This window comes from Canis lupus, chromosome 13 (genome assembly GCF_011100685.1).
Source record: "Canis lupus familiaris isolate Mischka breed German Shepherd chromosome 13, alternate assembly UU_Cfam_GSD_1.0, whole genome shotgun sequence".
Taxonomy (NCBI): Eukaryota; Metazoa; Chordata; class Mammalia; order Carnivora; family Canidae; genus Canis; species Canis lupus.
Genome location: NC_049234.1, coordinates 36,393,166 through 36,420,480, shown reverse-complemented (window position 1 = coordinate 36,420,480; position 27,315 = coordinate 36,393,166). Strand labels below are relative to the sequence as shown.

Here is a 27,315-nt window from a genome sequence, read left to right as displayed (position 1 = left end):
CACAGCTTGAGATTCTCTGTCTCTGTCCCTTTCCCTCTCACTCTCACTCTTGCTCTCCCTCTGCTCCTAATCTCTCTCTCTCAAAAATAAACAAATCTTTAAAAAAAAAATTGCACCCATTTCTTTTTTCTTTTTATAACATGACCAACCAGAGACTTTAAGGTGACTCCTGTGGGGCCGCCTGGGTGGCTCAGTCAGTGAAGCGTCTCCTACGGCTCATGATCGCGGGGTCCTAGGATCAAGCCCCATGTCGGGCTCCCTGCTTAGCTGGAGTCTGCTTCTCCCTTCACCTCTCCTCCTGCTTGTGCACGCACTCTCTCTCTCTCTCCCTCTTATTGTTGAATAAATAAAGTCTTAAAAATAAAGAAAATAAAAAATAAAGTGAATTCTGTGGCTGGCATCCAATCCCCAGCGGGGAACACAGTTGACGGAGCTTTCCAAATCTAAATCAGCTCCCTACCTCTCCTGCTCAAAGGCCCTCATGCCCAGTGGATTGTGGTCCTGACCCAGTGTCATTTCTCATGCTCGCCCCACCTCACGCGCCCATCCCCTTGCCCCTGAGACTTTGCACAAGCCACTCCCTTTGCCCGAATGCCCTTCCAGATTCCCCCTTTGGAGTGTCCCCTCTTCCTCAACACTCCACTGGCCACCTCCCCCAGCCACCCTGCGGCCCTGGGCTTGAAGAGGTTTGGTAGGAGGCACCTAGGTATGGAGGTCATGGAGGCAGCCACCCCTGGGAACGGAGCAGTGAATTTAGAACCGTTTCCAGAGCCCGAGCCTTGTGCTGAGCTCAGATCCTGCCGGTGCTCTGTCTGGGCTCCTAACCCCGGGCTGCCCAGGGCTCCCTGCCCAGCCACGCAGAGCCCCGTGAGGGCTGCTTCCCCAGCTGCGGCACCCTGGGTCGTGGCAGTTGTTTTATTTTGCCAAGAAGTGTGATGTGCTTTTTAATATTAATGCAATCGCCCACACTGAGTGAGGCCCGCATCTGCCAACCGTGCCTGGCACTTCATTACTTGAATCTGAATGATCTGAACAGCCGCCCGTATTAGTTTGCTCGGGCTGCTGTAACAAGCTCCACAGGCGGGGCAGGACCCAGTGTTTCCTGTCCCCTGTCGGGGGCGGATCCAGATCCAAGGTCAGTGCCCGGCAGGCCAGCTCCTTGTGAGGCCCTGAGGGAGAGCCCGGTCCAAACCTGTCCCCTCGGCTAGTGGACAGACAGCCGTCCCCACGTCCACATGGCGGCCCCCCGGCACACCTGCATCCACATATCCTGTCTTCCAAGGACACCGGTCAAGGCGGACCAGCACCCCCCCTCCGCAGGAGCTCACTAATACAGTCACCTCCATAAAGGCCACGTCCCCAAATACGGTCCCGCCCTGGGCTCCTGGGGGCTGGGACTTCAGCCTATGAATCTGAGGATGGAGATACAATCTGAGCCATGACCCTCCCAGGAGGAAAGCCTCAGCACCCTATGTCACAGCCGAGGAAGGCCTCGGTGGTCAAGAAGTGGGCCAGGTCCCCACGAGGTGCTGCAGGGTCGCCTTCAGGGAGGGAGGCTTCAGGCTCCAGAAAAGGCGGATCCCCGGCTGTGGGTGAATCGAGTTCATTAGGGTGGTTGTCATAGTCAAATTTCAAAATCCGGGCCCTTGCAACAGCCTCCTCTTCCTCCTCCCCCCTCCTCCTTCTCCTCGACTAATTGGCTGTGGGTGCCCAGGGTGGTATCGGTTTCTTCCCCAGGTCCCGGGTGACACCTCCCACAGATGGGCGCAGGGCCAGCCCTGCCTGCAGAGCAGTCTTGGCACCTGTCTTCCCGACCGTCCCACTCCGGGGCCACGATGCTCTTTCCCTCCGGGCTCGGGTCCCCAGCATGCCCATCAGGAACACGGGCTGCGAGGAGGACTGAGCTGGTGCCCCTGGCACGCGTGGAGCCGGAATCTCGGCAGGAAGTGGCCCAAGGAGCTCTGTGAGGAGCCTGCGACTGGGAAGCCTCAGTCTTGGGGCTCTGCTGACCTCGGCCCCTCTCTCCGCGGGGGCAGAGGGGCTGCCCGACTGCCTCGGGCAGAGGAGCAGGCTCAGGGCCGGGCAGAGAAGGGCAGAGCCGGGCTGGGCTGCAGGCTCCACCCCAAGTCCCCCTCCGCTGCCCCTCCCGGCCCCCCAGTCCCAGGGCTGAGTAGAGGCCCCCGGGACACCTCTCTCGGGAGCTCCCTGGGCGAGCGGGAGTATTTTCACGCTGGTCCCAAACGCTGCTCTTGGTCTTGGTGGTGGCGAGGGAAGCCTTTGTGAATGAGGTTGCGTCTTGGCTTAGTTGGGTGGGGAGAGCTGGGCCGGGCTGGGTGGCATCCGGCAGGAGATTCCGGCCCGTGAAGCAGCTGGGACGGTGGCCAAGTGTGGACTGCGGCCCCTCCAGGGCCCCCTCCTGCTCCGCACCCCCACCCCACCTCACTCAGGCTCCCTCACTCCCAGGGGGCTGCCTGGCCTTGAGCAGGACTCCAGGCCTCAGTGCCCTTGCAGCTGCTGTTCCTTCTGCGGGGATGCTTTCCGCGCCCACTGATGCAGCGGCCCTTCCTTACCCAGGCTCGCCCTCCCCGGGCCAGGATGGCTCCCTGAGCCCTAGTCCTCGTCACACAAACTGCAGCGTGCTCTGGCCGCACCCTCGCCCGCAGGACACAACCCTGCCCCATCTCACAGAGGAAGAAACTGAGTCATGGAGATCGGAGAGCCCACGGGAGCTCAGTCAAGGCCCCGGTGCCGTTCTCTCTGAGTTCTCCACCTCCTGCCGGGAGGGTGGGAGGGCCCATGGGGCCCACGGGAGGGAGTACTGGTCAGTGGCAGGTCCCGCGCTGCCACGTGAGGCTCTGAGCCAGGTGGTGGCGGCCGAGGTGGGGCTGAGGCGGCCGGCTCAGCCGCGGACCTCATGCCTCATGACCTGGGGGCTCCTGGGGCCGCTGTCCTTCCCTCTTGGCTTTTCCGAGTGCAGCGCCTGCGGGCCTCCCTGGGTGTGGCCCTAGACCCCATCCTGCCCCGCACTGGCCACCCCCCCACCCCTGTGGCTCCAGCGGGTGGGACGCTGCAGAGTCCCAGGGCACAATGCTTGAACCTTGAATCAGCCGCAGGGAGTCTGAGAAGCTTCTGGAAGGAGCCTGTGTCTCAGCAGGGGGATGAAGAGTGTAGGTCTCATCCTGGTCTCTGTCACAGTCTTCCTTCAGTGAAGGCGTTCCTTTTCTGTTTTGTTTGGTTGTTTTGTTCTCTTGTTTCTTTGTAGGGTTTTGTTTTTGTTTTTTTAATTTAAACTCAATTAATTTACATAGAGTGTATTATTCGTTGCAGAGGTAGTTTAGTGATTCATCGGTCTTCTGCTACACCCGGTGCTCATCCCATCGCGTGCCCTGCTCCATGTCCGTCACCCAGGGACCCCGTCCCCCACCCCCCTCCCCTCCAGCCCCCCTCAGTGTGTTCCCCAGAGTTCAGAGTCTCTCATGGTTTGTCTCCCTCTCTGATTTCGTCTTGTGTCGACGGCCGTACCACCCTGAACGCGCCCCGTCTCGTCGGATCTCGGACGGTGAGCAGGGTCGGGCCTGGTTAGCACTTGGATGGGAGTGAAGGTCATTCCGTGAACAACCTTGTACACCCTCCCCTCGGGTCCTGTGGCCCAGGTGGGAGCCAACGTCTCAGGGTGGTTAAGTGTCGGACCAGGATTCCAGGTGGTCAAAGGGGCCTGAGGCCGGGCATGCCCTGCAGAGGAGCAGCCTGGTGCCCCAAAAGGAGGGGCCCCTGGAGAGCCCCCCCAGGGCTGCCTCTGGGCCCAGGGGTCCACAGGGTGCTAGCAGAAGGCAAACCAAGCATCAGCCTGCCAGCAGCGGGCACCCTGCGGGTTTGGGGTGGGGTGGCCTCAGCTTGTGGGGGCCCCCACTGGGGCCCAGGAAGGAGGGCTCCGGTTTCTCTGGAGCTGCCCAAACCCCCAGCCCCAGGGCTGAGTCTCAGGAGACATGAACTCCAGAAGCAGGCATCCAGAAACGGGGCTGAGGACAGAAAGGCAAAGCCAAGTAAGTGCCGTGACAGCTCTGAGGTGTGCCTGGGGACTCGGGCGTGGAAGACCTGAGAGGCTGTGCGTGTGAGCAAAGGCCAGGACAGGCGTGCTGTGTGCTGTGTGGGACGGGAGGCTGCAGGCGCTCCCAGAGGCGCACGGCATCAGCGCTGGAGCTGTGGGCACGTGTAGGTGCGTGTGCGTGGTGGCTGAGGACAGCGCGTGGGTGTGCACATGCTTGTGCATGCACATGTGTGTTTACCTGCGGGTCTGAGGGCAGTGGGCGCATATGAACAGGGATCCCTATCACGTGCCCTGGGGGACCCCCAACGAGGCACCGGGCTCTCTCCACGGCATCAGAGAATTGAACGCTCCCCACCATCTGTGTGAGTGCCACGTGCTGTGACGGTGGGGAAACCAAGGCACGGAGAGGGAAGCAGGTTGTCCGACTCATGGCCAGCAGGGTGTGGAAGGGACGTGAACAAACGTCTGCACCTGATGTCAGCCCACGCCCTTTGACCCCCACCCAGAAGTGGGGAGCGAAGGCCCACTGAGGCCAGGTGCTAGCCGGCCCTCACCCCGGTCTCCTGCCAGGCTTCTCGGACAGACGCTCATTGCCTAACGTAGCAGGTGTGGAAACCAAAACACTGGGCAGCGATGTGACCTGTCTACGTCGCAGTCGGGGCCGTCTGCACCCTGAGTGGGGCTGCCTCGGGGCTGTGCGGGCCCTGCGCGCCCGTCACTGAACACCTGCGCTCACTCACGGGGCTGGCAGCTTGAAGCCCTGCCCAGCTTCTCGAACCCGCGCCCCTCCGGACACCGAGGAGGGTCCCATGGCCCCACACCCACGGTGGCCACAGCGGTGGCCTCAGCAGACTCTGACAGTCCCTGCTCTTGGAGACAGCCAGCGGAGAGGGCGGAGAGGGCGGAGAGGGCGGCGGGCAGGCTCCCCAGGCGTGGGGCACTGGCAGGGCCAAACCAACCCAGCAGGTTGGGCGGGAACCGGGTGGGCCTCGTTCCATCCCGCCCCACCCCTGCAGGAGGTGGTAACCCTATTCCTGGCCCTGAGGACAGCCCGGGGCAACGAACAGAGGGGTCAGGGATCTGCTGTCACCGCTGCAGAGAGGCCAGGCCCCGGCACCACGGCTCCCAACCTTCCTTCCGTATCAGTCGGTGATCAGAACGTGGTCCCCAGATGGCGGGGCCATGAGGCAGGGATGAAAAGGGCTTAGCACAGAGTAAATGCTCAATAAACGCCAGCTGTTAGATCGGGCTCGGGTGACACTGTGAGAGTGACAGGTCACACCGGTGTGAGGTCCCCAGCAGGAGTGGGGGCAGCAAGCAAGGCCCTCTGGGGGCCTGACAGCGTGCTGGGGGGTGCCCCCCCATTGCCCAGCCGCCGCTGAATTCACACGTGGGCCCCCCCCACCCCCATCCGTCGCCTTGAGCGGCACTAGCTCCATTCTAGGCCCTGGAAGCTCCTGAGCTTCGGAGCTCGGACGCCGGGGTCACAGGCCTAGACAGCAGCGCTGGCTCTGCCCACTGGCTGGGCCGCTCCGGGTCACGGTTTCCCCACATGAGCAAAGGGAGGAATGGTCGCCCGGTCCAACAAATGGGTTCTCAGAGGATGGAACAAGGGGTTGTAGTTGTGTGGCCCTGGCCCAAAGTACCCCCATCCTGCCTGCACCCCTGGCCTCCCTGCCCTGTCTGCAGGCTCAGGCCTCCCCCTCTGAGCCCTCTGCCTCCCTGCACCCCACCCTGCCTGCACCCCACCCTGCCTGCACCCCTGGCCTCCCTGTCCTGTCTGCAGGCTCAGGCCTCCCCCTCTGAGCCCACTGCTTCCCCACCCTGCCTGTGCCCCCACCCTGCCTGCACCCCCGGCCTCCCCGCTGTTGGGCCTCCAGATCTCCCCCTCCCCTCCGGTCCACGGCCTGGGAAGCAGCCCCTACCCCTCTGCCAACCTGCCTGTCACTCCCAGAGCCCACCTCCCCAGGGGCTGCCTGAGGTAGGATGGGGAGCAGTAGAACGGCAGGGGGCTATGCAGGGCCAGGACCTGGTCCCATCGTGCTCCAGGAAGGTGACACTCCAGCTCTGCCAAGGGTGCTGTGAAGTGGGCTGGACCAATGCCAGAGCCGAGGTCTGGGGCCAGGGACCCTGCACACGCCTGCTCCGGGCTGGGGCACAGCAGAGGGACCCCAAGGCCGAGGCCTGTCAGCTTGGGGTGGGGGCAGGGGTACTGGAGGCCAGTGGGTCAAGCGCTCAGACACGGAGCCCTACCGTGTCCCAGGTCCCCACCGCAGGGCCCTTGCTGACCGTGGCCTTCTCGGGCTGGCCGTGCCCTCACCCACTCTGTGCCCTGGCCTCCACCCACCCTCCCTCGCCCATCAGCCATGCTTGTCACCTCCAGCACTCATTCCTTCCCCGTGTCTGCTGCATCTGGTCCTCCCAAGGTGGGTGTCCTCCGGGGCAGGGAGTGCTCGCCAAAGCAGTCCTCTGTCACCTGGCGGGAACCGGCTGGGGCCGCCTCCGGGCCGTGCACCGTGGCTCCCTGCCCCCATGAGCCTGGCCCGAAATGCTCCCTTGCTATGGCCTGACGCTGGCCAGTGCTCACTTTGGCCGCCTGACCCCCGTGCTCTGGGCCCCCCAGCCCCCCAGCCTCCGCTGGAATGGAACCCGGCTCAAAGCCTTCTCCAGTAAGCCTCTACTCCTGGGGCAGAAATATGTCCTGGTCCTTCCTGGGGATTGTCTTGTACAATGGAGACTTGACTGAACCAACTGGGACGTAGGAGGAGGTCCCTTCAGGGCTGGGACTGCAGCTGACGGAGCCTTGAGTCCGAAGCGCCTAGAACACAGAGCACGTGATTAGTGAATGAAAAGAGAGAGAAAGATGAATGGGGCTAAACTGCAGAGAAGAGACTCATGAGCCCTGAGCTCACCGCAGGCTTAGAGCTGCCCCACCGGCCTAAGAGCTCCAGCCCCCTGCTGAGTCCTGATCCCACCCACAGACTGACCCTGATCCACGCTGAGCTCGGAGTTCTAGTGACACACTGAGCTTTGATCCCCGTCCCAGAACGAACTCTCACCTTGTTCACAGACTGAGGCTTGACCCTTGACACAAACTGCGTCTTGATCTCGATCACACACTGAACCTTGACCCTGGTCACACAGAGTCCTGGTCCTACTTACATACTGAGCCCTAGTCCTGGTCACACACTGTAACCTGATCCTGGCCACACACGGATGTTGACTCTGACCACACTCTGAGCCCTCTTATTGGTCACACTCTGAGTCCTGATCCTAGTCACACACTGAGCCCTGAGCCCTGTTCACATTTAGAGGTATAACCTCGGTCAGGCACTGAATCCTGACCCTTGTCGCATACTAAGCCTTGACCCTACCGTCAATTTCTCACTGGCTCTAGTTTAACTGACTGAATGCTGACCGTTTGCTCTGTGACTGAGCCTGGCCCCGTGCACTAGTCGTGTCATGACCCCCTTATATCTGTCTGCCCCACCCCTTCCTTACCAAGCAGCCTGAAGAAAGAGGTCTCAGCCGAGTTCCACCCTGGCCCCCAGCTCTGAACCCAGATCGGAGGTGGGCCTGGGAGTGGTTCCCCAGGACGACAGGTTAGGGAGAGACTGAGCCATGCACCTCTCCCTGGCACCTGCTGCCTCCCTCCACCCTTCCCAGCTGGCCTGGCCGCCCCTCCTGCTCCCTCCTCACCTCCAGCATGCTGTTAGGGGGATGACCCTGGGAACATGGCCCAAACACTCAGAGCTCCTTGGAGCTGGAGGAGTCAGCGAACACCATGGAAAACAGGCCTCCTGGCACCACTGCCTTGCAAAATGGGGTCAGGCCTCTGTGCAGCCTGCCGCTCTTGGCTCTGGACTCCGGTTACCCCCAGCAACCTCGCCTGGACTTTCCCACCTCAAGGTCAGACAATACCTACCCTGCCACAGGCAGCCGCCCAACACCTTGATTCAAATGACATTCCATTAGCACTTCATTGCTTTTGGCTTCAGGATTATTCCCTCCCACTTTTTTTTTTTTAAAGAAACCACAGTTTGTGCAGCACCTATTACGAGCCCAGCCCAGTGTGAGTACTGAGGGGGCCACAGCAAGGCTGCCTGCATGACCGGAGGCGGACTCCCCACCCACACTTTCTGGGGTTTCTCATCAGCGCCTGGGCACTGGGGTCCGAGCACCCCATTTCAAAGCTGAGAAAACTGAGGCTGAAGGAGGTTTAGACACACCTTCACGGCGAGTAATGACTCCGCTGCCCTGTCCCATCCCGCAGTCAGCCTGTGGCTTGGGTGTTGATGCAGAATCGAGCCACTGCCCGGCTCACCGTCACCTATGGGGCCCCCTGCACTGTCACCGAAGCACCCTGGGGGCTCCCTGCCCTGCTTCCCCCCTGTAAAGTTTGCTGTGCTCCTCCGACGCCCAGACCCCCCTCACCCCACTCAGGGGGCTTCCTGCGACTCGGCTGTGGGTGGCAGCTCCCCTTCCCGCCACTCCTCGGCTTTTTCTTGCTGGTGTTTGGAGCCATCACTGTTGGTTGCTAGGTCTCCGCACCAGAATGGAAGCTCCCGGAGAGTGAGGACTCGGTGTGTGTGGTGCACACCTGTGCACCTCACGGACAGCCTGTACTATTTGCTGGAGGAACGACCACGTGGATGCATGCGCAGGTGTGTACGCCCTCAGGAGGGCAGCGGGGCCAGGGTGTGCGCATTGGGCTCACTTCTAAAGGGTGGCTCTAACTGGCGTGGCCTGGGGGGGGGGGGGCTGCTTCCTGTAAAGCATCCGAACCCTGCACCCCGGCAAAGGGGCATCTGTGAGCAGGGCCGGCATCTGCCCCCTGCCTCCACATCCCCTCGTTCCCTGATCCTGCATTGTGCCAGGCTCGGCCCTGGCAACCCTGGGCCCCGGGGACCAACGAAGCAGGACAGAGACCATCCTGCATGGCCGAGAGGGGTGCAGGGTTGGTGGCCGGGGCAAGGGAGAGGGCCCAGCAGGCAGGGCCGGGGAGAGCTGCAGCAGGGGCCTCCTCGGGGCGTGTTCAGGGTGGGGGCAGAGGGGCACAGCCCGGCCCCCCATGGGAGACAGTCTGGCTTCCGGGGTGGACATCCTTGGGGCTGTCCCTTCCCTCCTTCAGGTTTCTCCAAGTCCCCTCACCTGCGATCTTGCCTGATGCCCCCCTCGGGCTTCCCCCCACTTCTTGGTCTGCACAGAACCTGTCACCACCTCACTCACCACCTGACTTGCCGTGCACGGTCTCTTCTCCCTAGGACGCGGCTTGCAGGAGGAGGGACTGTGTTGGTCTGTTTTCTCGGTGCTGCTGGCACAGCATCTGTGTCGGCGGCTGGCACAGAGTAGGTGCTCAGTCAATGGTTATTGAGTAAACAACTGTGTGGAAACACGGGGCAGCCCTTGGCACCCAGGCAGTTTTCGGGAAGGGTTGGCACGGGTGCAACTGCACCCTTGTGTGAGCTCACACCCTCCCCTTGCCTCCTGGGTACCCATCTGCAAAACGGGGACAAAACTCATCTGACCCCATTAGGGTTCCTGTGAGGTTCAGTGAGACACGGACAGAAAAATACTTTGTGAAGTGTACATTGCTCTGTAAATGGTGATTCAAGGCACAATCAAAGCCCGGCTTTATTTTTGGTGTGCGCTGGGGGAGAGGCAGGAATTACCATGCACTTGTGTGGTCTGGAAGGCTTCCTGGAGGAGGTGCCCCAAGGAGGAGAAACGACACTGCTGGAAAGAGGAACAGTGTGAGCAAAGGCAGGAGGTCAGAGGGTCGGCCCGGGGGTGCTGCCATCCAAGCAGGGGTGCCAGTGAGAGTCCTGAGTCGAGGCTGGGCTGAGGGCTGCCACTGAGCTGGAGCAGCCCAGGGGCCCACTGTGCACTATTGACGTCAGCAGGTGGGGCCTATGCCTTGGGCCGTGGGTGGGGTGGCCCCATGCATCACCTGCTTTCACCCTTCACTCCGAGAAGTTCTGCTAGACGCCCCACCCTGCCACCTGCCAGGGCAGCTGGCTCCCTGCCTCGTCTCCAGGTCACCCTGGTCATCTGGTTCCCGGCTGGGCTGAAGGGAGCCTGGCTCTGCCCCCCTCCCTCCCTCACTGTGCTGGCAGGTGCACTCACAGTGCAGAGCAGATGCCGCAGTGCCTCCCCACTCTGATGGGCCAGGAGCTCCTCGCAAGCCCTCAACCTTGGTCAGAGGGCACAAGGACGCAGAGCCAGGCAGCCTGGGTTCAAGTCCCAGCTCGGTTACTTACCTGCCATATGACAGCAGGCCTGCCACCTGACATCTCTGCACTTCGGCTTCCTCTTCCAGCAGAAGTGCACCCAAGTGCCGTGTGCAGGGCTTGGTCAGTGCTCCGTCCCTTACAGTGCCATCCCCCATGGCCCGGGCTCTTGAGTCAAGCCAGGCCTGAACTTGTGCACCCATTTTACAGATGAGGAAACCAAGGCACAGAGCAGCAAAGAGACTCATTGGCAGCTGGGCCCAGCTGCATAATTTTTAGGCCAGCGTCAGACGAAGAAACGGGGATCCTGGTCCATCAATAAGCTCTTAGCGATTACAAAACAGCATTTGGCAGAGCATGAAACCAAACGTGGGGCCCTTTTGAGCAAGGTGCGCCATGTGCAGCCGGCAAGGAAGGGATGAAGCTGGGGCTTGAGCCCAAGGAGGCTGGCCCCCAGCTGTCCCCATTCCAGGACTCCTGGGTCCCCTCTAAAGGAGGCCGGTGGGCCCAGGAGCCACTTCCTCCAGGAACTGCAGGTAGCATGTAAGACAACCACAGAGAAGGCACAGCACAGAGACTTACCATGTGCCCTCTCCTCAGACCCTGGATGGTGGGGATGGCGGGGGGAACCTGCTGTCCCCTGCAGCCCATCCCCACTTGAGGCCTTCCCCCGCCCGACCCTCCTCATCTGGTCCCGGACAAGCTGGCCAGGCATTCCCTGGCACCTGCCGCTCCCAGGCTGGAAGGCCCTCCCCCATTCCGTGTGGAAACCCTGCAGGTCTGCCCCGGCTGGGAAGGTCAGTGCTGTGCTGAGGGCCACAGCTGGTCTCCCCAGGGTCACAGCCACTCACTGAGCACGGCCTGGCCTGGGTGCCCACGAGGCCTCTGTGCAACCCTTCCTCATGCTCCTCACTGCCCTGTCCCCCAGGCACAGATGTCTTGTCCACCGCACAGATAAGGACACGAAGGCTGAGAGGGGGTGGGGTCACCCAGGACACTGGGGATGTAGGATGGCCTAGAAGAAGCCTGAACCTCTTCTTTTTTTTTTTTTTTTAAAGATTTATTTATTTATTTTATGATAGACGTAGAGAGAGAGAAGCAGAGACACAGGAGGAGGGAGAAGCAGGCTCCATGCCGGGAGCCCGACGTGGGACTCGATCCCGGGACTCCAGGATCACGCTCTGGGCCAAAGGCAGGTGCTAAACTGCTGAGCCACCCAGGGCTCCCCACCTGAACCTCTTCTGAAGACACACAGTGGCCCCAGTGTCCACATGACCCAGGTAGTTGTATCACCCTAGGTGGACATACGACCCTAGGGCGCCCTATGACCAGGCAGCCATATGACACCAGGTGATTGTATCACTCCAAGAAGCCCTATGACCTTAAGAAGCCATATTGACCCCAAGAAGCCATATGACCCTGGTAAGCCGTATGACCTTGGGCAGCCATATAACTCCAGGTAACCAGATGACCCTGAGAAACCATACCTTAGAAAGCTGTATAACCCTGCATAGGCATATGACCCCGGGAAGCTGCACAACCTCGGGAAGCTGCATGACCTGGAACGTCTGTAGGAGCTCAGGTGGCTGCACGACCTGGACAGCTGTATGACCCTGCATGACAGTACGTCCCCAGGTATCTTTATGATTCTGGGTGCTGTATGACCCCAGACATCTCTATGGCTCTGGGTAGCCACAGACCCCTGAGAAGCTGTGGGACCCCAGGCACTTCTTTTTTTTTTTTTTTTTTTGACCCCAGGCACTTCTACGCCCCACGCAGCCTGCTGCTCTCTTGCCAATTCCAGTGCCTGGAGGTCCTGTCATAGACTTGTCCCCCTGGAACTGAGGCTATTCTGAAGGCCATTCACTGCTCAGGACACCTGGGCAGGCCTGGTCCTATCAGGCCTCACGTCCCATCATGGGCACCTGGGGTGCTCGGCCTTGCTCTAAGGTCTGGGACCTATAGGACCCTGTGTCTCAGGAAGTCTGCACTCCACTCTGGGGGGCCCATCCTCTCCATTTTGCCTGGGGACTCACAGAGATGAGGTATTTCCCCCAAGGTCACACTGCGGGAAGTGGCAGGGCTGGAAATCTGTCCCTGGGCTCTCTGCTCTCTCCATCACACCTAAACTCTCAAGAAAGTGGGGAGCAGGGAAGGAGGGCGCCGTCAGGTAGACCGGGAGAACTAGTGGAATCAGGCCCGGCTCAGAATACCTGCTGATAACTGAGCATGCTAATTGAAATACTGGGTTTTGCAAGAGTTTGTTTTAGAAAGTGTTATTGCTCAGGGGCGCCTGGGCAGCACAGTCGGTTAAGCATCCAACTCTTGGTTTCCAGGTCGTGATCTCAGGGTCATAAGATTGAGCCCCACGCTGAGCCCCTTGGGCTCTGCACCCAGGGCAGAGTCTGCTTCAGACTCTCCTCTCCCTCTGCCCCCCACCCCAAGCAATGCTCTCTTTCTCTCTATGAAATAAATTTTTTTATAAAAAATTATTTATTTATTTATTTATTTATTTCAGAGAGAGAGAGAACAAGCATGAGCAGGGGGAGGGGTAGAGGGAGAAGCAGGCTCCCTGCAGAGCAGGGAGCCCAACGTGGGGCTCCATCCCGGGACCCTGAAATCCTGACCTGAGCTGAAGGCAGATGCTTCACCGACTGAGCCACCCAGGTGCCTGTCACATAAATAAATCTTAAAAAAAAAAAAAAAAAAAAAAAAAGTGTTATTGCTTAAAAAGGAAGGAGAGCTTTGCAAAGGATGGGAGGAAGCATCCCCTGAGGACCGCGGTCTTGGCTTCTACACTCGCTTCTGTCTGCAGGCTGCACTGGGTACACACTGCAGCCTCAGCGGAGGGCTCAGGTCAGATCTCTGAAGGGACCAGTGAGGCCTAGGAGGGGCCCGGTGCACAGTAGGCCCTCGGTGATGAGCCAGGTTGCTGTTGGTAAAAACAGTGAAGCTGAGTGGTCCCAGGTAGCTGAGTTCCACACAGGCCACCCCCTGCCCTGTCCAGCCCTGGGAACTTGAAGGTCACTGTTTATCAGCCACTTAGATGGCACTCACTGGCCTCTACAGATGCGAACTCATCCATTTCCAGTAACAGCCCAGTGAGGCAGGTGCTCTCCCTCTGTCCTTCAGGGGGCTAAGGACACCCAGGTCCAGTGAGCCGAGGTGACCCGTCCAAGGTCACCAGGCTGGTGAGTGGCAGGGCCAGGATGTCAGCCCAGGCAGGCAAGGGCATGTCTGTGCTCACAACTTCCACCCTCTCCAGGTAAGGTCCATTCCACTTCGTAGGCTGAGGCTTATTTACAGCGAGGTCAAAGTTCAAACCCAGGCCCTGTGACCCCCGGCCCCAAACCTTTCTGCTGATTCCCTTCCATTTCCCCAACCCTGACCTGCCCCAAATCCTGCCCTCCCAGGCCAGCACTCCTGTCCTCTCTGCCTCCCGGTGCCAGGGTCCGGGGTGCCAAAGGTTACAGGGGCCTCGTGCCTTCTGCAGGTGTCCTCAATCTGGTGGGGTCACACGATGACCACGAAAGCTCTGGAGCCATAGAGGCGTGGGACTGCGGGGAACCCCTAGAGCGCTGGGTCCGGCGTCCAGCAAGTGCCTGGCCAAGGTGGCTTCACATGGTTTCAGGATTCTGTGGACGCTGCAGTGGTTCTCCAGGGGCCCTCGTTAAGAGGTGCCTTTTCTCTCTTTCTGTCCCCGCTACCTGCAAACGTGTCTGCAGCCCCACTGTGGGCTGCCCTGGGACACAGCAATGGACCTGACCTGGTGCCAGCCCCGTGGGCAGGGCTTGCAGACCACCAGAGGGACAGACGTGCCCAATTACAGTCGGGAATGAGCTATGAAGGGGCAGAGTGCCTCAGAGCTCCTGGGAACGAGCCACTCACTCCTGTAAGGCGGGCTTCCTGGAGGGGGAAAATCCTGGCAAGTCTCTGAAAATGGTCAAGGTTACCATTTTATCAGTTCTTAGGCCCCGGGGGTCCATGGATGAGGAAGGACACAACTCTGCTCCAAGGGACCCCAGGTGAGGTAGGGACAAGACAAGGTCGCAGAAGGGATGGAGATGTCATGCCCTGGCTTCTGGCTTCCCTCGAGTGTCCCAGGGGTCACTGTGCTGACAAATGAGGATGCAGGATGGGCTCCATAATTTGTTAGAAATTAAGAATTTTTATTTTTTTAAAGATTTTATTTATTTATTTATGATAGACACAGAAAGAGGCAGGCAGAGACATAGGCAGAGGGAGAAGCAGGCTCCATGCAGGGAGCCTGACGTGGGACTCCATCCTGGGTCTCCAGGATCACGCCCTGGGCTGAAGGCAGATGCTCAACCGCTGAGCCACCCAGGCATCCCAGAAATTAAGAATTTTTAAAGGGATACCCTGGTGGCTTAGTGGTTGAGCATCTGCGCCTTTGGCTCAGGGCATGATCCCGGGGTCCTGGGATCGAGTCCCACATCGGGGTCCCCACAGGGAGCCTGCTTCTCCCTCTGCCTGTGTCTCTGTCTCTCTGTGTCTCTCATGAATATAAATAAATACAATCTTTAAAAAAATGAAAATTAAAAAAAAAGATTTATGTATTTTTTTTCAGAGAGAGAGAGAGGTAGAGAGAGAGAGAGAGTGTACTTGAGCGGCGGGGGGGTGGTTGGGCAGAGGGAGAAGGGAAGCAGACTCTCCACTGAGCAGGAGCCCACACATGGGGGGGGGTCCATCCCCCAGATCATGACCTGAGCGGAAACCAAGAGTCGGATGCTCAACGGACTGAGCCACCCAGGCACCCCAGAAATTAAGAATTTAAAGACAGGACAGCCTGGGTGGCTCAGCAGTTCCGTGCCGCCTTCAGCCCGGGGCGTGACCCTGGAGACCCAGGATCGAGTCCCACATCGGGCTCCCTGCATGGAGCCTGCTTCTCCCTCTGCCTGTGTCTCTGCCTCTCTCTCTCTCTGTCTCTCATAAATAAATAAAATCTTAAAAAAAAAAAAAAAAGAATTTAAAGACAGTCACAGCAGAGCTTTCAACCAGTCACAGAGTGCTTCTGAGGTTGCACACCTGTGACAGGTACGGGCCCAGGCACGCCCTGCTCTGGAGCCAGGCCAGAGTCCAGGTCTTTCTGAGTCTGGGGCAAGGGGGCTTCCTACAGGTCAAGCTCTGTCCTCACAGGATTGGGGGGGGTGGTGTCTGTGGTTAAGGAGGGAGTGAGGAGAAGCTGTAGGGCTTTGCAGCCCGTCCCTCCTCCCCCAACCCCTGGCGGTTGGAGGGAAGTGGGCACGAGCTACAGACATATTTTACCCTCAGGCTGCTGTGGCAAGACTACGCAGACCAGGCAGCTCAAACATCTGACACTTAGTTCTCACACTTCTGGATGCTGGGAAATCCTAGATCAGGGTGCCCGCGTGCTTGGGTCCTGGGGACGGCCTCCTCATCCGGCCTTCCTTGGTGCAGGTACACAAAAGGATAGGAAAGGAGCTTTCTTTTGTCTCTACTTCTTTTAAAGATTTATTAATTTATTCACAAGAGACACAGAGACACAGGCAGAGGGAGAAGCAGGCTCCATGCAGGGAGCCCGATGCTGGACTCGATCCCGGGACCCCAGGATGACGCCCTGAACTGAAGGCAGACACTCAACCGCTGGGCCACCCAGGTGTCCCTCTCTTGTCTCTTCTTATAAGGGCCCTAATCCATCAGTAGGATTCCAGCCTCATAATCTAATAACTCTCTAAAGGTCCCCACCTCCAAATGTCAGCTCCTGACATTTGGGTGAGAGCTTCTCCATGAGTTTTAGGGGAACACAAACACGCCTTCTACAACCGACACCCTTCTTGGTAGTGGCAGCGGGACAAGGGCCCCAGCTGGTGAGGCCAGGAGGGATCTCTGGCAGAGTGGCCCTGCCCCACCCACCCTCATGCACACGTGCACGCGTGCGAGCACACAGGCATACATACCTGCGCACGCACATGTGTGGTGACCTTGCTCTCTGCCCATTCTCTGTGTCAACCTCCAGATTGTAGAAGTAAATTAATCTGATGTTTAAATTTTATTCACATGAAAGCTTGTGCAGACACCTGTGTACACGCATTCGTTTGCTTTTTCAGAAACATTGACCTCCAAGGAGCAGATCCTGTGCTGGGCTTCCCGGCAGCAGCCACCAGCAAGCATTCCTTTATCATCTGTGCTTCCTGTTCTGCTGTAAGGATCCCTGAGATGGGAGGGCGGATGCTCTAGTCCCAGCATCTGGCAGGGCACATGGCACACAGTAGGCACTCGGTAGTCGGTTGCTGAATGAACGAAAATAAAGTAGATTTGGTAAGTAGCAGCATTTGATGTGTAGGGAATAATTAAAGTTATTAAGTCCTTACTCTGTACTCCTTACTGTACCAAGTTTTTAAAAAACGAGTCATTTAATCCCCATGACAACCTGGTGACCTAGGTGTTATTAGAAGGCTCATTTACAAATGAAGGCTCTGACAGATTAAAAAAGGTGCCCAACGTCACAGCATCTCTGGGATTGTCTCTGCCTCCATCCTCCGGCCATAGGAGCCAAAAACGCAACAGAGGAGGTAGATAGTTATGAGGCACACACCACGTCTCGGGGACCACGCTGGGCTCCTTATGCACAGCCACTGATGTTCTTATTAACCCCTCGCTGAAGTATGACATGCACACCCATGTAACCAGCCCCCACATGAAGAAATGGCATCTTAAGCACCCAGACACTCTTGGCTTCCTCTTCCTGGCTCTGGCATGTCTCCCTTTAATGTTAACCACTATCCTGACTTCTATATGAACATCTACCACTTTACATACATGGAACCCTATATGCTTTGGGGTCTGGCTTTTCTTTCTTCAAAATCATGGGTGAGAGTCCTCCGTGCTGTATGCGGGTGTAGATTAGCCACAGCCATGTGGTCCTTCACTGCACCAACAGGAGAACGCAGTCCAGATATCTGTTCTATGGTCGATGGCCATTTGGGTCCCAGCCCACGTTGGGTTATTACCAACAGTGCTGCTGAGAACAGAAGGAGGATCACACAGGTACCCATCTCGGAAGGGGCACTGCGAGGTCCCGGGGTTTGCACATCCTCGGGAGCGCTTGTGCACAGACTTCAGCAGAGGCATCATCCTGCACCCCCACCAGCGGTGTGAGAGAGTTCCAGTTGCTCCACTTCCTCACCAACACTTGATATCGTCGGATTTTCCCATCCTGAGTGTTCTGGAAGGTGTGCGGTGCACCCTATCCCTCTAGATCCCTCCAGAGGCCCCTGGGGACGGATCCGTGCGTTGCTCTCAGAGGCGCGGTGGTTCGTTCGCAGCCGCTTGCACCCTGGCGAGGAGGGCACTGGGCTGAGGCCCATAAGATCGTCTGTCTGTGCGGGTCAGGCTGCCTCCCTCGACCTCGTCTCCCCGCCTCCGGGGTGGGGGTGGGGGTGGGGGTGGGGGCGGGGCCCATCCTTGGGCCTGTAGCCTTCGCGCACGAGGAGCGCTGCGGGATCGGTGTCCCGGGCTGGCCTGGGTCCTGCCCCACTCCCTAGAGGGGGCGCAGGGGGCGCGGGATGGGGTGCGGGGGGACGGCCCACCGCCTGGCAGGGGTTCCAGGACCGAGACCCGCCGCGGGAGGCCGGGAAGGCGTCCTCCGCAGCACCTGGGGGCGGACCCCCGCCCCCCATCCGGCTCGGAGCGGGCGGGGAGGAGCGAGCTCCGGGCGGGGCGAGGCTGCCGGGGGCCGTCGGCGGGGAGGTGAGCGGGGGAGGGGCGCGGGCGGCGGCGCGGGGAGCCGGGGCTGGGGGCGCGCGGACGCCCCTCCCCCGAGCAGGGAGGCGGGACGCGGCGGGGGGCGGGGCCGAGGGCGGGGCCCGGGCCGGCGGGGGGCGGGGCCGCGCGGTGGGCGGGGCGCGCGGCGGCCAATGGGCGCGCGCGCGGCCGGCCCCGCCCCCGCCTCCCGCGGCGGCTGCTGCATAGTCATGAGCGCAGGCCGGCGCTGCGTCAGCGGAAGCGGCGCGCGGCGGCTGTTTCCGACCCGATAAAGCGGCGTTGTCCCCGCGCGCCGGCCGCAGCCTCGCAGCGCCCCGTCCGCGCCCGCGTCGCCCGCTCCCTGCCCGCCCGGCCGGCCGGCCGACCGCAGCCGCCGCCGGGCCCCGCCGCCGCCCCGCCGCCCCGCCGCCGCCCCCGCGCCCGGGGCCCCGCGCCCCCAACGCCTCCGCCCGGCCCGGCCCGGCCGCCCCGCCGCGCCGCCGCCCCCGCGGCCCCGGCCGGAGGAGACAGGTGAGCGGCCGCCTCGCCCGCCCGCCCGGGCCCCACCTGGGCGCCCGCACCTGCCGCCTCCCGCCCCCGCCCCCCCCGCGCGGCCCGGCCTCCGGCTCCCCGGCCGCCCGCTCCGCGCCCGCCCGCCGGCACCTCGTCCCCGGGGAGGGACCCCCCTCCTCCTGCCCTTCCTCCTCCTCCTCCTCTTCCCCACCCGCCGGGCCCCCCCCTCCCCGGGCTGCACCTGCCGGAGCCTCCCGGCACCCCCCCCCCGTCCCCGCTCGCTCACGCTTCTCTGCCCGGAGGGGAGCCTCGCGCCCTTGCCCCGGCCCTGCCCCCGCCCCCGCCCCCGCCCCCGCCCCGCCGGCCTAACCTCCATCCATCCATCCATCCGTCTCCCGACTTCTGAGAGTCCAGCCCGGCCCCCTCTGTCTCGGCCTGCCCCCCTGCGCCCCCCTGCACACGCACACCCTCAGCACGCCCATCCTGTACTGCACACCTCGGCTCCGAGCTGCCCCCCCGGGCCGTGCCTGTCTTACGGGCATGGCCCCCAGTCCGTCCCTGTGAAGGCACCTTGAGCCCCCGTGGCCAGGCTGGTGCCCGGAGGACACGGGCCAGTGCATCCGTGCATCCAGGTTGGAGCCCCTGCCCTGCACCTTTCTCTGCATCTCAGCCCCGTTTTCCCTTTAGCCGCCCCCCCCCCCCCCAGCAGAGCAGCTCCTCCTCCTCCTGGAGTTCTCGAATTTAACCCATTCCTCCCTAAGGTGTGTTGCTCTTGACCGGGTTATTGGGGAGCACTTTGGCCTTTCCGAGGGAGACCTATCAGAATATGGGGGGCGGGCGGGTGGTTTGGAAAAAGCCCAGCCCTCTCGTGAGATTATCTGTAAAGATTCTAGAAAGTGGTGGGGTGCGGGGGGAGGGGCAAGGTTGCTAGGGAGAAGTAGGAAGGGGCCCTGGATCTCCTGGGGAGAGTGTTTTGTTTTTACAACGGGGGCGCTGATGGGTCAGACCAGCCACCCAGCCCCTTCGGATACCTTCGCCAACTCCTGCAAAAGGGGCCTTGGTGCTTGTGGTTATTGGGGCGTCTCCTGGCCCTAGGCTCTGGGAAGGGAGGAGGGTTTGGAGGATGAGTGACTGAAGCAGTTGTTGTGGGGTCAAATGATTGTGAGAATCGAAGCCTGTTTCTGCTGGAGAAACCCAGGTCGGATCTTGCCAGGGGTATGTGTATGTGCCCCGCACTTTCCTTCTCTACGACCATCTCACTCCCCGGCCACGGACAGACAGACAGGTAGGGCGTGGGTCAATCTGTCCTCTCTATCATTTTGTGCTTGGAGAGAAAAGGGAAGAAAATGAAAAGCCGGAAGGATCGGTTTATTGATTAAGAGGTGTAGTAAGTGGTTGGGTATCAGAAACTGTAATCCCTGACCTCCTTTAAAAAAATATGAGTAATTTCCTTGCTCTTCTAGATCCGAATTAAGTATGAAAAGAGTTTATTTTAGGCTTGGGGAGGAGATTTTTGCAGAATCCGCCTGAAGTTGAGTAGTGGCAGCGTCTGTAGCCTGGAGCTCTGCAGGCCCCAGGTGGAAAGACCCAGGCTTGATCAAGATCTCAAGTGCTCTCGGGTGAGAGGGTGGGGAAATAGATTGTCTTAAAAATCAGGAATTTCAGTCGCTTGCAGGCTAATTGTTTTTATGGGCAGCAGCTGTAAAGGAAAGGCGTGGATCTTTTGAGATGCATTTGGAATGCATATTAGGTATTTAGTGGTGCTTTTTCGTGGCCTGGGTGCCCCCCAGGGGAGGCTGCCCACCCGCTCGGTGGGGGTGGTGGGGGTGGTGGTGGCGAGCGTAGTGCCTGCTTCCGTTGCAGACCAGAGTGTTGCAGCCTTGGCCCCTGTCGCATCGTGGGGAAAGCGGAGCAGAGATTGGACTGGGTGAGCTCCAAGGTGGCTTGCAGCTTTCAACATCCTGGGGCTCTTTCTGTTCTTCAACTTTGCTTATTGGAGAGGAGGGGAGCTGGGAAGGGGCGGGAGGAGCCTGGGAAAGGGGCCCTGCCCTCTTCGAGTCCGGAGATCCCTCCCTGCAGGTCTGCAGGGGAGGAGGGGCTGCGGCAGCGGCAGCTCCCCCATCCCCGGTGGAGGAAAGGAGTCCAGGAAGGTATTTTGGTCAGCGATTAGGCTGCTTGATGCCGGACTGGTTTTATCTGTGTTGTCAGAGGGATGGCGGGGAGAAGCGCGGGGGGCTGCGCCGGGGTCTGGGCTCTGCTGTTTCTCCCCGTCTCCGGGGTCCCTGTTCGTCCCTGTCCCCCATCTGCACCCTGTGCCCCGTCTCCCGTCTGCTCGGCCCTCAAGCCCCTGGAGCCCAGCCCCCGCGGAGCCGTTAGGGGTGCTTCTCGCGGCCTGGCGCGGGGTGAGGTGGCTGGCGAGCGCCGTAGGTGGCAGACAACCCCAAATTGCCGGTGCCCTCCTCGGGAACACCCCTGGCAGAGCCCCGTCTGTGATTTGTGGAGCTGGAATGCGCTGGAAGCCGTGTTCCCGGGGAGGGTGCTGCTCCGCGGCTGTAGCCTCTGGCTCCCCAGATTTCTGTCACAACACACTTGTGTTGATGAAGGTGCATTCAGTGAAGCCCCATTAGGAGGGCTGCCTCCGCTCCGAGCCAGGAAACCTGAGAGCGTTTCGCTTTGCGGAGTGGAAATCTGACCAGAGGGAAAACGCCGCCCAGATGCAGAGCAGCCACATGGAAAGGAGGGGGTGGGAGAGGACCCCGGAGCCCCAGCAGCCAGTGTCCGCCCGGGGGGGGGGGGGGGGGGGGGTCGCTCACCGGCCGAGGCCTGGCCCGTCGCACCTCCCCCACGGGCGCCCACACAAGGCCCCCTTGTTTAGATTAGCTTAATCACCCCACCAAAATCAATGAACAAGGATCTTTTTAAACGTGGAACTTTCAAAATGTGCTTCGAGTGGCTTTTTTTTTTTTTTTTTTTTCATTAAAGGTATCAAATGCTAAGCCTTTGTGAAATACGGCACTTGGAGGGAACTGGGGGATTGTGGATCTTTTCACTGTGTGCGCGCAAAGGAAGCTTCCCGGCCCTAAATCAGGAGGAGGCTTGCCAAAAGTCCGACTTGACCAGTGTGCACGAGAGAGAGTTCCTTCCAACCCGCTGCCGGTGGGGTAGCGGTGACACTGGAAACATTTAGAGGGGGCCTAACGGCATCTGTGAGCCTCCTTCCCTGGCAAGTGACTTTTAGAGGAGACATTTTAAGAAGATTAAAACGTCCACAGACTTCGAGGGCAACAGCGTAATCCACTTAGTGTTTTCATGTCACGAATGGAGCTCCTTTGAAGCCCGGCGTTCCTGCAGGGGCCCTCGACTGCAGCCCGGGACGGGGGGACTGGGGGACCGGTGGCGTGGGGACTGGGGGACCGGTGGCATTCCCACCTTCGCCGGTGGGCAGGCAGCGTGAGGGAGGCTGTGGGAAAGGACACAGACCCACGGAGTTGGGACGGGGGGGGGGGGGGGGGCTCAGCTCTGTTGTGCTGATTTGGGGCCTCAGGTGAGCGGTGGACTCTAGGGGACCCCCAGGAGGGTGCGCCTTGGGCTAGGCCTGGGGGTGCCGCTCCCCTCCCCAGGTGGGGTGCCGCCACCCCTGCCACTGGAGGGGTTTGCAGAGCCCTTTCTAGTTACCGAGAGCAGCGCTCCCTTGCCCTCCCACCTCTGCTTGGCCCGAAGCCCAGGTGAGGGAAGCATTGTTCAGACCGAGGTCGTTGGGGTTTTCATCCTCCCAAACCTGTTGAAGGATTTTGCTGGCGGGAGAGGAAAACTGCATTCCTGAACCCGTGCCCGGGGGGTGCTTGCTTTTGCTGCATTCAAAAAAGTACCTCCTGACCTGGGGTTCCGCGGTGTGGCTGTTTCTCCGCGGTTTTGCTTTTGAGGGGGGGTTGCTTGAGGGTCTCTCCCCGGGGTTCTGCCTCTGAATCTGGAGCCAGATGAATTGGCCACCAAATGCTTCCCATTGTAAAGACAGGATACGGAGCAGACCCTCAGACCAGCCGACCAGGAGGAGGAGCTGGGACAGCGTGGTTTATGTGGTCCAGATGTGTAGTGGTCACTGTACTCGACATAAAATCTTATCTCCGTTTTGAGCGATTGGTTGGACATTGCAAGGCCAGAAAGCAGCAAATACTCTGCCTCTCGTTGCCAACATTTTAGTCATCGTTGTAGGAAAATCTATTTATCCAAAAGAGTATGATTTTTGCTTTAAAATGGGAAGGAAATATTTTTCCACCAATTATTTTGAGGGAGGGGTTTTGCTGGTTTACACCAAGAGTCTTGATCCAGGGTTCACTGGACATAATAAGGCGGGGGGCGGGGAGCACATTCTTCATCGCGACTGGTTAGATGACGGGTCTTTGAGAGTTTTATTGCCGAGATCTTCAGGCGTTTCTGCTCATGTTCTGTAAAATGACTCTGGAAACTGGGTGCATTTCTAAGTGGACATTGAGCTTATTGCTGATTTTAAGTAGCTGAGAATTGGATGTAATTTCTGGTGTAGTGTACATGTGGACATAGACGTTCACAATCAGACCGCTCTTGTAAAGGATCCAGTTCGAGTAAGTACACTACTGATTCGATAATCCACTAATCACCCTTTGAAAAATGAGCATGTTAACGGTTGTAACATGTGCATCTTTTTTTTTTTTTTCCTTCAACTTGTATCGCTCCATTTTCCCCTCTTGGACTTTTAGCCTAATATCACACGCCTTTACACGTCAGAGTCTTGCATTGATCTTCACACTCGTGACACAAGTGTGTATAAATCGGAGTTTAAGCCGTTTCTGTGGTCATAAGGCTGGCTGTGTTAACCCCATCCAGAAGCACTTTGTGTCATTGTAATTATCAATACAGAATTGATCACAGAAGCATGCGTGTGTCTTTGATCTTCATGATTACTAAATGCACAAAATACAAATACGTTGGAGCAGCATGTCTTAAAGAGCTGAGTGGGGGCGCAGTTAAAGGAATTAGGGATCTGCCCTTGCTGCTGGAACATTCCCTGAGAGGAATGCCTCCTGCTGGTGGGGCCGGAAGGGAAAATGAAGGCTGAGGCTTCCCCCACTGGCCACAGCTCAGCCAGTCGTGTCTGGGACCTAGAGATCTAGAAATTCGGTCTCAAAGGCATCCCACCTGGGAACCAACCCCAAAAGTGCTTCTGCTGAGTTGTGTCACTGCGCCCAGTGGGTGGAGCGGTAAAGAGCATTTGCCACTTCGTTAAATTATGACATTAAATGCTGACCCAGGTTTACTATTTAATTGCATGTTTCCTAGACTTAGGTGGTTAAAGGTCAGAAGATGATGCATCTCAGGAACATGTATGTTTCAGCCAGGGGGCATTGACTTTTTATTTGGTCGGATTAAAATTTAAGCCCATAGTATTGTGCCTTGAGTTACATTTTAATTTTCCAGAAAGATGTGTTAGAAGCAGAAAAGACTGCTTGGCTGGGTGTTGGATTCCGAAGAGGTTTTTGTCAAGCAGGAATCCGGTGAGCCTGCTGTGCTGGTCTCCTTTCTGGAAGCTTTTTCGAAGCAATAGTCCGTGTGTTCTGTGAGGAGGAGAAGGGTGTGTTGTTGGCTTTCCTCTACTAGGGTGAGGGCTCTTGGGGTGGGTGAGAGGCTCCTGGGCTTGCAGAGGCGCCTGCCTGCTTGGGGTTTGCAGAGGTGGGGCCTCTCTCCCTGAGAAGCCTGGATGTGTACCCTGAGAACTTCCTCAGACTCAGACTGTTTGAAAGCCCTGGGCTGGTCCTCTCTCAGGCGAGCTGGAGATGCTCTCAAAGCATAAGCGTTTACTGTTGTCAGCCCAGAAACAGAAAGTGCCTTGGATGGAGAACTGTAGAACTTTGTATTACCCGGTGGTTTTATGATGCACAGGGAGGCTGCAAGTAACAAGGGGTCTCTGGCTTCATCCAGCTTCGTAGGGGAAGAAGGGAAGCCACTGGCCCAGCTCCTGGGATTTTGGTAATGTGTGCTGACCCCAAGTTTTATCTGTCTTCTGTCCTCGGGGCCGGCTGTGAAAGAATGCACTTAAGAATGCCTCACCACGAATTTGGATTTGTAAATATTTGGGGACAAGTCAGGTCCTTAGATTGTGAGGCACTACCTTTGTTCCTAGAGTTAGGTAGAGATAGGAGCTAGTTTCAAGATCAGGTTCTAGGAGCCCTGTGGTTTCCCCTGACCCACCCTGGTGGGGAACAGGGTGGGACAGACCTCCTGTGGACCCTCCATTGATCTCTCAAGCACAGACCCTTGTTTACACTTTATTAACATTTGGGGCCTTGATACTGAAATCAAGCTTTCAGGCTCCTAAAACAAAGGCTTGGGCTGCTGAAGGTGAACAGGGGCGCCCAGGTGACCCCGCACAGAGGGGTTCAGTTCTAGAAACCCTGCAATCACCTGGGGCCCAACTCAGATGCCAGTCTGCTCCCAGGCAATCACACTGTGCAGAGCTGGAATAACAGGCACTGGTAGTGGTTCTTCGAGCGCCTTCTCTAAAACCCTTTGCAGTAGTTCAGAGGACAAAATCCTCCCCATCAGGCCCTGCACACCACCACCCTCTGCTGGATGGAGCCCGAGCTTCTGGGCGGCCTCTCCATCGTCCTTTAGCACTCGGGTGTGAGGGAGCTCAGATCTGGTGCGGGATGGATTCTAGAAGTGAAGCCTTGGGGTATGGAGTTGCAGCCTGAAGCTGCCTGGTTGTTTGCTTTACCAGCATGGGCCCCGGCGAGCCTAGTGGGACAGGGAAGCTGAACGAAAGCTCAGAGCTGTTTCAGACGTGTCTAGCTCATTCTTGAATTATTCAGATGTCTAAAGTGTTTTTTTAATTCTTAAGGGGGAAGGGAGGGGCCCTGCACCTTTTATTCAGCAGAAATGTCGTAGAGCCTGGCGTCCTGTGGGGTGCAGGGACCATTTACATCCCCGGCTGGGCCATCCCTGGCTTTGTGACCTTGGCCCAGAAGCAACCCACTGCTCTGAGCTTCAATTTCTGTGTTATAATCTGGGAAGCATAATGAGTATTTGTTCCTGGCAAGTAGCAGACCCTGAGAAATGATCCAGGAGGCCAAGTCCTGTGCAGAACACTCAGCCTCATTCTCTGCACAACCCAGTGATGGCTGCCTGTTACTACCTGCCTTTTACAGGGAGGAAAAGGAGGCACGGAGATGTTAACTAACTTACTTGTCCAAAGCCACATACAGTACGTGGCTGAGCCTGGAGGTGAGCCCTGGGACCCACGCATGGGGTACCGGGCCCCAGAGGTGTAGCACGCCTCCACCCGTATGGAAAGCTGGGCTTACAGGTGTGTCGAGAGTCTCTGTTTTTGCAGTTTGGGGTATCAGTGTTTTGTCTTGGCTTAGTGCATATGAAATATCGGTGATGATGTTTAACAGAAATCAGATGCAAAATGAAATTGGGACCATGTATTCAAGTGAACTAGTCGCTTGAACTAAGTAAGAAGAGACTGTGCTTTCTGCAGTATCCCGGAGGACGCAGGTGAATGGAAGCTTCCAAGGGGGGGGGGGGGGCGGGCGGTTACCAGTCCTCGGTTAATTCCTGACTGTTTGAGCAACCTCTGCAGAAGTGAGGCTGTGTGTGCACCGATAAGAGTCCTGCCGATGGTGTCAGTTTGTGGCTGCAAAGTTCAAATAGGTTTTTGATGAAATCTTGTGGCTCTGTGGGAGAGAGGGAGCCAAGTAGATGCAGGCCGTGGTTTCTGCCTGCGTTTGATATGGTTTTGGAAAAGGCTTGACAATTTTAATATGGATTTCCTCGTGATCCCCTCAGAACCTTGTCTTCCTGGCGTTTTATTCTTGCCCACAGTTCTGCCTCGGCTCGGAGCCCTCGGATGTGGACTGGGATCGCAGGCCTGCCTCCCCGCAGCACCGCCCGCTCCCCACCAAATGGCTGGCTGTGAGGCTGCGGGCTGGTCCTCTCCGCTCTGCGGCATCCCTTCCCCGTGCGGTGGGGGTCTGCGGTGCCCTTGGCTTGAATAACCCAGTTAGGGGCAGGGGACAGCTGTGATGTTCACACTTTGTAAAACACCAAATGGATTGTATGGAGAAGAATCTGGATTTACTGAGGCCATCGCTGAGCAGAGCATGTTTCCAGTAGAGTGTGGTAAGCATGGGGGGGGGGAGTCCTATCTGGTGAACTGAGTCACCATTAGACGCCAGAGGCCCCGCACTGTGAGTGCTGTTGGGCTGGGCCTCCTCTGGCCTCTCTGGGTGTTGGTGGAGTCCTCATAGCCCCATGGCAATCCCGCGAGTGTCTTGGTCTCAGATGGGCACCTGCGAGTAGGAGCCATGGGCCAGGTTCTGTTGTCAGGTGCCATCGTGATTCACAGTTGACTTCTGGATTTCTCTGACCGCTCTGTATGGAAGCAGTAGTATCCACATTTTATAGATGAGAAAATCGGTGCCTGGAGGTCTTCTGGTCCCTGCCTGGGATTTTCTGACTGAATGCTCTGCTAGGAGACGTACGAGGGACAGTGGGAGATGCTTACGGAGTTTTAGCATAAGCAGAGAGGGGCCAGCTGAAGATTAGTATGTAGACAAGAGTGATGATGTTCTTCCAACGCGAAAGATAACTAGTACCATCCATCCTCAGGCAGGGCTCCTCAGGGAGGGCTTCTTGGAAGTGGAGGCCCATTTAACTGGCTTAGGGAGAAACTAACCTCGATCCCGGGGCCTGAGGATGTGGTTCCTGCTTTGGCCTTGACGGGCTGGTGGCCTGCACTGTCGGGGAGTGGCAAGGGCTCGG

General features: G+C 58.5%; 1 protein-coding gene and 1 long non-coding RNA gene across 8 annotated transcripts in view; one reads left to right on the top strand and one right to left on the bottom strand.

The window, feature by feature from the left end:
- Positions 1-3,458: 3,458 nt before the first annotated feature.
- On the bottom strand, positions 3,459-8,031 carry LOC119874438. Its single transcript, XR_005368337.1, has 3 exons — positions 7,748-8,031; positions 6,426-6,866; positions 3,459-4,019 (listed from the first exon to the last, which is right to left on the bottom strand). It is a non-coding gene; the product is annotated as an uncharacterized LOC119874438 (long non-coding RNA).
- Positions 8,032-17,535: 9,504 nt separating this feature from the next.
- Positions 17,536-27,315, top strand: part of SLC45A4 (solute carrier family 45 member 4) — a 78,559-nt gene continuing 68,779 nt past the window's right edge. For 2 of the 7 annotated variants that reach the window (XR_005368836.1, XM_038555640.1), the window contains exon 1: positions 19,670-19,801. Coding sequence is in view for 1 of the 7 variants with exons in the window: in XM_038555641.1 (XP_038411569.1) it covers positions 19,672-19,801 (130 nt within the window). In the remaining 6 variants the exon portion in view is untranslated. Of the gene's footprint in view, positions 17,648-19,468; positions 19,802-25,831; positions 25,856-26,408; positions 26,674-27,315 lie in introns of those variants that run through there. The other 5 variants (XM_038555634.1, XM_038555641.1, XM_038555636.1 and 2 more) reach the window with 5 other exon arrangements.